We start from the raw sequence: 12,259 nt of genomic DNA on the forward strand, positions 1-12,259 counted from the left end.
GAGTGGTGTGTTGAAGTCTCCTAAGATGAATGCATTGCAGTCTATTTCCCTCTAGTTCTGTTAGTATTTGCTTCACATATGCTGGTGCTCATGTATTGGGTGTATATATATTTAGAATGGTTATATCCTCTTGTTGGACTGAGCCCTTTATCATTATGTAGTATCCTTCTTTATCTCTTGTTACTTTCTTTGTTTTGAAGTCTATTTTGTCTGATATTAGTACTGCAACCCCTGCTTTCTTCTCTCTGTTGTTTGCCTGAAATATATTTTTCCATCCCTTGACTTTTTGTCTATGCTTGTCTTTGGGTTTAAGGTGAGTTTCTTGTAAGCAGCATATAGATGGGTCTTGCTTTTTTATCCATTCTATTACTCTGTGTCTTTTGATTGGTGTATTAAGTCCATTTACATTTAGGGTGACTATTGAGAGATATGTACTTATTGCCATTGCAGGCTTTAGATTCGTGGTTTCCAAAGGTTCAAGGTTAGCTTCTTTAGTATCTTACTGCCTAACTTAGCTCGCTTATTGAGCTGTTATATACACTGTCTGGAGATTCTTTTCTTCTCTCCCTTCTTATTCCTCCTCCTCCATTCTTCATATGTTGTGTGTTTTGTTCTGTGCTCTTTTTAGTAGTGCTCCCATCTAGAGCAGTCCCTGTAGGATGCCCTGTAGAGGTGGTTTGTGGGAAGCAAATTCCCTCAGCTTTTGCTTGTCTGGGAATTGTTTAATCCCGCCATCATATTTAAATGATAGTCATGCTGGATACAGTATCCTTGGTTCAAGGCCCTTCTGTTTCATTGCATTAAGTATATCAAGCCATTCTCTTCTGTCTTGTAGGGTTTTTGTCGAGAAGTCTGATGATAGCCTGATGGGTTTTCCTTTATAGGTGACCTTTTTCTCTCTAGCTGCCTTTAAAACTCTTTCCTTGTCCTTGATCCTTGCCATTTTAATTACTATGTGTCTTGGTGTTGTCCTCCTTGGATCCTTTCTGTTGGGGGTTCTGTCTAATTCCATGGTCTGTTCGATTATTTCCTCCCCCAGTTTGGGGAAGTTTTCAGCAATTATTTCTTCAAAGAGACTTTCTATCCCTTTTCCTCTTTCTTCTTCTTCTGGTACCCCTATAATACGAATATTATTCCTTTTGGATTGGTCACATAGTTCTCTTAGTGTTGTTTCATTCTTGGAGATCCTTTTATCTCTATGTCAGCTTCTATACGTACCTGTTCTCTGGCTTCTATTCCTTCAATGGCCTCTTGCATCTTATCCATTATGCTTATAAATCCTTCCAGGGGTTGTTTCACTTCTGTGATCTCCTTCCTGACATCTGTGATCTCCCTTCGGACTTCATCCCATTGCTCTTGCATTTTTCTCTGCATCTCTGTCAGCATGTTCATGATTTTTGTTTTGAATTCTTTTTCAGGAGGACTGGTTAGTTCTGTCTCCTTCTCAGGTGTTGTCTCTGTGATCTTTGTCTGCCTGTAGTTTTGCCTTTTCATGGTGATAGAGATAGTTTGCAGAGCTGGTCCGAGTGACCGCTGGAAGAGCTTCCCTTCTTGTTGTTTTGTGGCCTTCCTCTCCCCCTTCACAAGGCGCTGGGTTCTTGCAGGTGTGGATGTGGTGTGGATGTTGTCCTGTGTCTTCTGGTCTCTATTTTAGGAAGAGTTTTCTTTTTTATATTTTCATAGATCTATGTGTTTTTGGGAGGAGATTTCCACTCCTCTACTCACACCGCCATCCTGGCCTCGCCCTCTCTGTTCTCCATTTTTAAGTGTGTTTTGATGCTTCTTTCTTTTTGGTCTCATTTGACTTATAGCATGACATTGGTGACTCCGAGGTCTCCCTCCCCTTTTTAAATGTAATGACTGTTATGTCTAGTATGGATACAAAAGTGAAAGTGAACCACATGGCTAAATGTGTTGCCCTTTTTTTTGTTAGGATAGGTCTCACTTTTCCTGCCCTTTCTGGTACCCAACCTCTAGGGAATGGAAGAGGAAATGAGCTTTTATTAAAAACATGGGAACTAGTGTTGGGTCCTGGATAGGACAGCACAGCAACAGCTAAGGTTTCAATCAAGGAAGGTTAAGTACATGACATGACTGCTGCAGCTCCGACCGTCTACCACTACTCCCTTTCTCTCCGTGCCCCCAGCAGATGTTGTGCCTTCTCTTCTCTGTACTAGAGGCAGCTGCAGAGTTCTTTTGCACATAATACTTCAGGCAGTACTTCTCCATCCAGATGAAGTGCTCTGTGTGGGGCCAGCACAAAGAATATTAGTGGCAAATAGGACTTTCACAACTGACTCATTGCTTGAGGTTTCAGAACCACAGTAGCTGCTTAAGGAGGCAGCTAGAAAACCGTAACATTCATCTTGCCCTTTGGTTAGGACCATTCATCTCATTCTACTTTACTGAATAGTCACTCACCTGTTAAAGAACAAAGGGTAAAATGCGAACTACTCAGTGAGAGTAGGTTTCTGATCATTGAAAGTAGTCTGCTTAGCTGCATGAGTAGGGAATGTGTCCATTAACTGATTTCTCCATTGCAGGGGACCTGTATGGCGCTATCGGCTCTCCTGTACGGTTAGCGAGGACTGTGGTGGTTGGCAAACGACAAGACATGGTGCAGAGACTGCTTTATTTTCTTACTTATTTCATTAGATGCTCTGAACTTCAAGAAACCCATCTTTTAGAAAATGGGGAAGATGAAGCCATTGTTATGCCAGGCACAGTTATTACTACCACTTTAGAGAAAGGTGAAGTAGAAGAGTCCGAGTATGTGCTCATCACAATGCATAGAAACAAAAGCAGTTTGCTCTTTAAAGAGTCAGAAGAAACAAGAACCCCTAATTGCAACTGTAAATACTGTAGTCGTCCACTCCTTGGGCAAAATACAGACAATGTTTTACAACAAGATAGAGAAGATATTCCAAACAGCTCTAAGGAGCTGCTAGGAGGTTCAGATGAGTGCCGAATGATTTCTCCTTCTGACTGCCAAGAAGAAAATGCTGTTGATGTTAAACAGTACAGAGATAAATTAAGAACTTGCCTTGACACCAAGTTACAGACAGTTGTTTGTACAGGATCTGCTCCAGTGGACAAACGTGCTTTGTCAAAGTCAGGCTTAGGGCCAGCAGAGGAAACATGGCAGAGTGAGGAATTACTGGATTTAGGTAATCACTCAGGCAAAGTGTTGAGATCCACAGGAATGGTTGTGGAGAAAAAACCTCCAGATAAGCTTGTATCTGCTACATTTTCTTGTGAGGCAACCCAGACAAAGGTTACTTTCTTGATTGGGGATTCTATGTCACCTGACTCAGATACTGAACTCCGGAGTCAGGCAGTGGTGGATCAGATTACCAGGTATCACACCAAACCATTGAAGGAAGAAAGAGGGGCTATTGATCAACATCAAGAAACTAAACAACCACCTAAGGACCAATCTGGAGAGTCTACTATACCACACTTGGTTTCTGGAGAGCCCTGTGAACTTTCCTGTTGGAATCATTCAGACTCAGAGAACATGAGCTTATTTGATGAATATTTTAATGATGATTCAATTGAAACCAGGACTATTGACGATATTACAGTTAAAACAAGTACAGACAGTAAAGAACACTGCTGTATGTTAGAGTTTTCAAAAAGACTGTGTATAAAAAACAGTAAACAGAATAATAAATCTTGTAAATGTGTAGAAAGAGTTCACCAAGATTCATCTAACACCTGCTTTTCTCAGCAGGACCAAAGAGATACACTCTCAGTTCTTGTCCCCCATGGGGATAAAGAGAGTCCAGAAAAAAAAATTGCTGTAGGAATTGAATGGGACATTCCAAGAAATGAAAGTTCAGATAGTGCCCTTGGGGATAGTGAAAGTGAAGACACAGGTCATGATATGACTCGACAAGTAAGTGGTTACTATGGAGGAGAGCAAGAAGATTGGGCAGAAGAGGATGAGATACCATTTCCTGGGTAAGTAGCCATTTTGTACCATTCTTTTGTCTAGGTGGTGTCTGAAGGTTGGTAGTAGCTAATGTAAAAGAAGAGATCACTGACCTGGACAATTCTTCTTTATTATCATGTACTCTTACTTATACGAAAGATTAAAGCTAAGTCCTGGAGGCACCCCAGAAAGGCTTTGTGAAGGCATTAGAGAAAATTTATGTTAGTATGTAGGAGATTCCTTACTGCTTAGGAGTTTTCAAGCCATTTAGGAGTGAATTATGCTCCCTGAAAGGACCAATGCTGAGCCTGACAACTAAAGAGAGGTAATCACGGAGAAGGTGGGAAATGGCTGTTAGAAATAAATTGACCAAGACAAAGAGGAAACCAGGGAATGTATACTCTGGGTCAAGTATGCAAGGAGAAGATTTCATACCTGAGAAATGTTACATACCAATCTTTGGATTTCTGAGGTATTTAACTACTTTATTTTGGATGATGGTTTCCATAGTCTGATTGTATTAGATTAAGAATATGTTACATACGCTAGGGACAGCATTCTCTTTTATGAACATGCTCACCTCATTCTGAAGTTGTTCATCAGACCCTGTTTTCTTGATAGGAAGGAATTGTTTTGGTCTGATTGAGCACTTAAGCCAGTTTTTACCTAAAGATGATTTTACCCTGAGTGTGTTTTGTGGAAAATGATGGTACTGGAAATATGGACTAGTAGAGTCCAAGATTTTTTATTTGTAAAATATGTTGATTACTAATTAGGTGTGCATTCTTTTGACCTTTCTTCCAGGTCAAAGTTAATCGAAGTGAGTGCTGTTCAGCCCAATATTGCCAACTTTGGTAGGTCCTTGTTGGGTGGCTACTGCTCGTCTTATGTGCCTGACTTTGTTCTTCAAGGAATTGGGAGTGATGAGAGGCTCCGTCAGTGTCTGGTATCAGACTTGTCTCATGCTGTGCAGGTGAGTTATCTTTACTGCTCTTGAATTTATCTAGAAAGAACCCTGTTAACCAATAGAACCCAGAAGTGCCATATATTTTTGGTTATACTTGCGTGTGTAACTCAGTCATTGTTCTCTGAGCCCATCACTTTATGTATAAAATATCTACATGCTTTTACCTGTCACCATAAAAGCAAGTAGAGTTTCAGGAATCTGTCTAAAGGAAAATCTGAAATACAGAAGTACTGTATATATTCATAGGTATTCATCACTAGATTATCATTCTAATATCAAAATGAAATGCAAATGCTTAAACATGATGGTATAATTTCCTAATTTTATTCTCAAATTGTTCATTGGTAGTACGGTGATGTTTGTGCTTTGTTTACTGATTCTGCCACCTTACTACACTCACAGTTTTTTGTGTAGGATTTTCAACATACAGGCTGATGTCATCGATGAACAGATAGTTTTACATCTTCTGTGCAGTCTAGATGCCTTCTGTTTCTTTCTTGTCTGATTCTACAGGCTATAACCTTCAGTCCAGTGTTGCATAGAAGTGCTGATTGTGGACATCCTTGTGTTGTTCCTGATCTTAGAAGGAAAACATCAAAAACATTGAATCTTTCATTATTAAATGTGATGTTAACTATAGGATTCTTATAGATGCCTTTTATCAGGTGGAGAATGTTCCCCTCTGTTCTTAGTTTTTTGAGGATTTTTGGTTCCCACTCCCACCTTTAAAACATGCATTTCATTCACTTGAAAATACTTTCTAATTTCCCTTGCCATTTCTTTGACTCATAGATTTTTTAGATTATTATTAGGTTGTTATTAGATGATTGTTAGATTATATTGTTTAATTTCCAAATATGTTTGGAATTCTTAAATTTCCTCTTATTGTGAACTTCTAAATTAGTTCCACAGTGGTCAGACAACATACTTTGTGTGATTTCAGTCCTTTTAAATTTATTCAGACTTGTATGGTCCAATCCTGGAAAATGATCTATGTGGACTTGAAAAGAACAGTCAGCTGTTGTTGGATGGAGTGTTTGATAGACATCAAGTAGAGTTGGTTGAGAGCCTTACTCAAGTTTTCCATGTCCTTGCTGATTTTCTGTCTAGTTCCATCAGTTACTGAAAGTGAAGTATTAAAGTCTGCAGCTGTTGTTGGACTTTCTCTTTCTGTCTTCCGTTCCATATGTCAATGTAGGGAAAATGGGAGTGCCTATGGCCAGGACCCTCACCTGACCCTAATCTATTTGATGATGTAATTATCCTTTTTTTTTTTTTTTGACAATTAAACCTTCCCCTCTCCCCAGGAAATACATTAAAAAGGAAATGGAAAAGGCCAACTGGGAAATCATAGGTGAGAATATATGGCTCAGCGAGCAAGCATTCACTTAATTATTAGCTAGAAAGGCTTAGGCCTTCTGTGACCGTAGAATATAACTAAAGTTGGAAATTTTGATATTTTATAATACAGTAGGGAAATTATGGCAAATTTTGACAGGCAAAATTTGTGAAGAAAACTTACCAAAACTCATGTTGTTTATACTTAAAAGCTGTTTTTGCTCAACCTGTTAACACCAATCAGATAAATATTTACTGACATACTGAACATAGTACTAATTAGTTCTGAACATAGTACTAATACTCCAAAGGATATATAGATGAAAAAGAAATAGTTTCTGACCTCAAGTTATTTACTTAGCAATGAAGAAAATAAGGCAAGTATATGAATAAGTGTAGTACAACACACACACACACACAAAAAAAAAATGCCAGAGGAAGATACTAATAAGTAATTTAATGCTTCAGAGGAAAGTTAATATTAGTTGTTGGTGGTTGTCCCTCAGGGTGAAGGAACTATTTCTATTTTTTAAATTCTGTTGTCCTGTGCCTGACTTTGTGTTCAGTAAGTATTTGTTATTATTAAAGGAGTATTACAGAAAATTTTGAAAAAATGAAAAGTAAATTATCAACCTTAATCTCAGCACTAACATGTTATTGAATTTTTCATCACTCATTTTTCCCTATTAACTTATAAGGTTTATTTTTAATTGTTTTAGTTACTGCATAATTATAATTAATCACCATTATATTTTTTATGTGCCTACCTGAAAAAAAACATAGGAACTTTTTAATTCAGAAATAATGATGTTAGTACTTTAAAAAAGATAATGTTATTCCTAACTCTATTAATGGAGTGTCTTTTCTTTTTCTTCCCAGTTTCCAAGAAAGGGCATTTTTCTTGCTACCAAATCAATATATACTTGCTATATAAAATGTTGAAATATGTAGAAACTCAAAGACAGTGGCAGCCATTCATAATATAAAAAACTTCTTCCAGTCTTTATACACTGTGTGTCACTTGATAAAGCCCAGACCCAGCCACTTAATACCTGAGTATCTAAGACATTTGGTTTAATAGAGAGTCAGTTTCCTTGGCTATCATGAAAGTGATACTAATGATTATATATACCAGAGTGTGGCATTATGTAAACATTAGGCCCTCTGTGCCTTGTATTTTCTTTTCATTAGTATTCTGTGTGTATATATGTATGTGTGTGTGTATATACACACCATATATAGAGAGAAATTTGAGGCTTTATATATATGTGTGTTTGTGTGTATACACACATGTATTTTTAATAAATATACATTTTTACATATAAACATACAAACAATTTTGTTTTCTTCACAAACTTTGTTTTTATCTGGTTTGCTATAATTTCCCTACTGTAAAACACTAAAATTTACATTTATACATATACACACACATAATATTTTTATATATACTGTACACATATAATGTACTTGTGTTTGTGTATATATACACATGTATATGCACATATATAGTGTATATATGCTATATAATACATATACACACATACATATATGGTATTGTATTTTTTGTTTTGAATCCTGCTTTTATCACTTAACAGCTGATATAAGAGAATTTCCCCATTTTATGAATATATTTTGTGAACACTTTAGTTTATTGGTTATTCCATGGTTTTGTCATATGGTTAGTTTTCCTCAACATTCTGTTATTGCTTGACTCTTGCTTATTTTTCCAGTTTTAAAGATATGTAATTCACATACAGCAGTTTATTTAAGGTGTACAATTTAATGAGTTGATATATGTATGTATCACAAAATGATTACCATGGTAAATTTAGTTAACATCCATCACCTGACATAGTTCCAGATTTTTTCCCTATGGTAAGAATTTTTTAAGATCTACTTTTTTAGCAGTTTTCAAATATACAATATAGTATTGGTAAGTGTAGTCTTTATGCTGTACATCTCCAGAACTTACTTATCTTAAAAGTTTGTACCTTTTGACCCCCTTCATCCATTTCCCTCATTCCCTACCTCTGTCTACTCCCAGTATGTTCTCAGTTTTTATGAATTTTTTTTATCCCTCTATAAGTGAGAACATACAGTATTTGTCTCTCTCTTACTTCACTTAGCATGATGCCTTCCAGGCCCATCTATATTGTTACACATGAAAGGATTTCCTTCTTTCTCATGACTGAATAATATTCCAGTGTGTGTGTGTGTATTATATACATCATATATATATATATATTTTTTTTTATCCACTCATTCACTTAGGTTGTTTCTATATCTTGACTATTGTGAATAATGCTTCAGTGAATTTGGGAATACAACTATTTCTTTGATATCCTGTCTTCATTTCCTTTGGATATATACCAAGAAGGGGAATTGCTGGATCATACAGTGGTTCTGTTTTTTATTTTCTGAGGAACCTTCCTACTGTCTTCCATAAATGGCTGCACTAATTTACATTTCCACCAGCAGTGCACCAGGGTTCTTCTCTCTGCACCCTTGCCAACACTTATTTGTTGCCTCTTGTGTTTTTGATTATCGCCATTCTGACAGGTGTGAGATGATAATTCATGTGGTTTTGAGTTGCATCTCTCTAATGGTGAGTGATACTGAACACCTTTTCATGTACTTCTTGGCCATTTGTATGTCTTCTTTGGAAAGATGTCTGTTCAGTTAGTTCCTCTGCCTATTTTTTAATCTGGTTGGGATTTTTTTTCTTTTGAGTTTTAAGAGTTACTTACATATTTGGATATTAACTCCTTATTATGTATGTGGTTTGCAAATATTTTCTCTCATTCCGTAGGCTGCCTTTTCATTTTGTTGATGGTTTCAACAAAAGCCTTGTAGTTTAGTCTGCTTTTATTGCCTTTGATTTTGGCAATAAAAAGCCAAATTTATGCCAAGGAGCTACTCCTGTGTTTTCTTCTAGGAATTTTATGGTATCAGGTCTTACAATCAAGCCTTTAATCCAGTTTGAGTTGATTCTTTTGTCTAGTGTAAGATAGGAGTCCTGTTTCATTCTTGGGTATAGAGCTGTCCACAGTTTTCGCAACACCATCTGTGGAAGAGACTACCTTTCTCCAGGGTATATATTCTTGGCTCCTTTGTCATAGATTAATTGAGCACATATTCTTGGTTTTATTTCTGTGTTCTTTATTCTCCAATAGTCAATTTTCAAAAGAAGATTTTCCTTTTACTGTTATAAATAACATTGGTATTATTCCTGTGTTTTATGAATCTAAGATTATGTCTTTAGGCTAGATTCCCAGAAATGAAGTTATTGGCTTCTTTTTAAGGCTAGGACTATTTTCAAGTTCTTGATACATGTTGGTTAGTTTCTTCTCCAAAAGGCAGTGCAGTTTGAAGAGCAATTTTACAGTGTTGTAAGACTATTCCCCCCATAACATTTGGGTTCTCATTTTTGTCTTTAAAGATAATTGAAGGAAACTGTCTAGTTTTGAGGAAAATACACTGAAGATGATTTGGTACACCTTGAGTTTAAAAGTGCAGCTACTGAAAATTTAGGTTTTGTAACAGGATGGAGATACAGAATTATATGCTATAGTAGAAGATATTTGAAGGTTTGGGAGTTTATATATTAAGATTCTAGAAATGCCTGGGAGAGAAAAAAGTCTGCTAAGATTGTAGATGAATTTGTGTTTAAAAGTCATGAATTCAGAGAAGAAGGTTTAAAAAAAATAAAGCTTTAGATTCACTGCTTTTCTTACACATAAATATACTTCCCATTTTGTGACTTGGAAGTATCGGAAGCCAGATACAAACTTAGTAAAGATTGTGGATGAAGCCACTACAAAGGCTTGGTTGAGAATAGGCTGCGATTGGGTGCAGGCTCTTTTCCAGAAGTTGATAATGAAGGGAAGGACTGAGATTTTAAATTGAAATTTTATAAGGTTAGGACATTGCATGTGACAATTCATTGAATGGAAACATATAATTTCAGAATGAATGACTGGCACTTTGCCCCCCCTTCCTACTCTCACCTTGTTTTTTAACTTACATAGTTTGATTTTAATTATTTCTGATCTCATACTTGGCATTTAGACCTTTCTCTCTTGGGAGGCTGCTGACTTAGGACCATTTTCATTTTTCTTACCAAAAAATATCTTTCATAAGGTTTCATTTGATAAACTTTTAAAAATCTTAACCACGTGCCTTTTGATTGAGGAACTATGAAGTTTATTTCTGAAGGAGTTTGTAACCCCCGAAACAAGGTATCTTTCACAGAAGTTTCCTTACTATCTGTTTATGGACCCCCTTCATAAATCTTACCTCCAGAAGACGTCCATTGTTAATGAAAGTAGTATCTGCCATTTCCTGTTTGTTACTCTGCTTTGGTTATTTGATCATACTTATTTTTCTTTTATAACCATAGACATACTTACATTAAAATAAATGTTCACTATTATCTTGTTTTTTTAAATATAAGATGTACTTTGTATCTTTAGATGTGTATACCATTTATAAAATTGTATTTCAGTAATTAAGTCGATGAATAGAAAAATGTTACATACTTGGTGGAGTTGAATAAGAAATATTTGAGTACCATTGTATAAAAACAAATAAAACATTTAGAGTCCCATGGAAAGTCTTCACATTGTATCTTTCCATGCTTTTTCTTTACCACTCTCTTTTCCACTTCTCAATATTATTTTTCACAAATTTAGTCATGTACATCTACTTCTTCTGTGTGTCTTCTCATGATACTCTCTCTTACAGAATTATCCATATTCCTCTCCCCCTTTTCACCAACAGTCCTATCCATACTTAAGTGTCATATCCATATGCCCCTTCCACTGTGAAACCCAGTCATGCAGAACCCGCTATTGCCCTCCTCTGCTACCCCAGCACTTGGTTCCTATTTTGTTGCACGTGTGTTTTTTATAGCCAGGGTGTATTTAGTTTTCTGTTTGACGACTGAGCTCTGTTGTCTTTTGTTTCCTTAGCATCCAGCAAAAAGCTTTATTCAAAGTGATTGCTTATTGACTGGTAAGGGGATATCCTTTGAGGCTGCCAAACCTGGGTCTATCAAGGAGTAAACTTACATTCTTAGCTGTGAAATTGTGGTAACAGCAAAAGTTTGAAAGGAAAAAGACCACTGGGTTCAAGTATTTCAAATTGTAGTTTTTATCTCAGTCTGATTGCTACTGTTTCTTATGGCTAGTGATAAAGCCTTACTTACTCTTCCAAAGAAAATGATGCTGAAGTGTAGAACATTATAGGGACGTCAGCTCTTTCTGCTGGTGGTACTCTGTATGTAATTGTTGCATTTGGCCTTTGTGTGTAAAGCATGGGAAGTCCTTTTATCAGTATATGTGAGTTAAAAATACTTTTCACTATGCTTTAAATTTTCTCACTATAGAAGTGTTTGTTATAGAAATTCAAACAGTATAAAGATAGCAAAACAAAAAGTAGAAATCCTTCTTTAAACTCTAGTATTCCATAGTTATTCATATGATAGAGTTGGGTTTGAGTATTTTCATTATTTTTTCTATACATTTTCATTTAGGTAAAGATCTAACTTTTCAAAAATATAACTGGGATGTAATGTGTGTGTCTATGTAGTGACTTTTTTTTTTTTTGGCTTTAAACCATGTATCTTGGATAGCCATGTTAGTACCTGTTGATTTGTCTACTTTTTAACCACTGTATCTACACTGTGGATATATACATCTTGGTAAAATAGAAAATCCTAGTGTACATAGGCAGCAAGGTTCTTCATGTGATAAAGGGATTGTGCCTGAGGTGCTCAAGCAAATTACTGCCTGATGGGTTAGCATAGCTAGCACAGAACTTTACAACTTGTTCATGTGAATTCTGTTCTATTTTTAAAATGTTTAGCTCTTTGAAGGAAAAAAAACACTTCCTTCAGTTGTGGCACATAGTTGGCACTCAGTAAATTCCTTGAATGAATGAAAGATCAAAAGACTGGTGAAAGTTAAGTTCTGGGTTAAAGAATACAAAATTCTGATAATGAGTCTCTACCTGTGATGAGT

The 12,259-nt window shown here is 36.1% G+C and overlaps 1 protein-coding gene across 2 annotated transcripts in view; it reads left to right on the forward strand.

Moving 5' to 3' along the window:
- The window catches only part of FNIP1 (folliculin interacting protein 1), a 144,808-nt gene that overhangs the window by 117,555 nt on the left and 14,994 nt on the right, over positions 1-12,259 (forward strand). For both annotated transcript variants that reach the window (XM_037023435.2, XM_037023436.2), the window contains 2 exons: positions 2,544-3,963; positions 4,739-4,907. In XM_037023435.2, the coding sequence (XP_036879330.2) occupies positions 2,544-3,963; positions 4,739-4,907 (1,589 nt within the window). The remainder of the gene's footprint in view (positions 1-2,543; positions 3,964-4,738; positions 4,908-12,259) is intronic.

Source organism: Manis javanica, chromosome 14 (genome assembly GCF_040802235.1).
Source record: "Manis javanica isolate MJ-LG chromosome 14, MJ_LKY, whole genome shotgun sequence".
Classification (NCBI taxonomy): domain Eukaryota; kingdom Metazoa; phylum Chordata; class Mammalia; order Pholidota; family Manidae; genus Manis; species Manis javanica.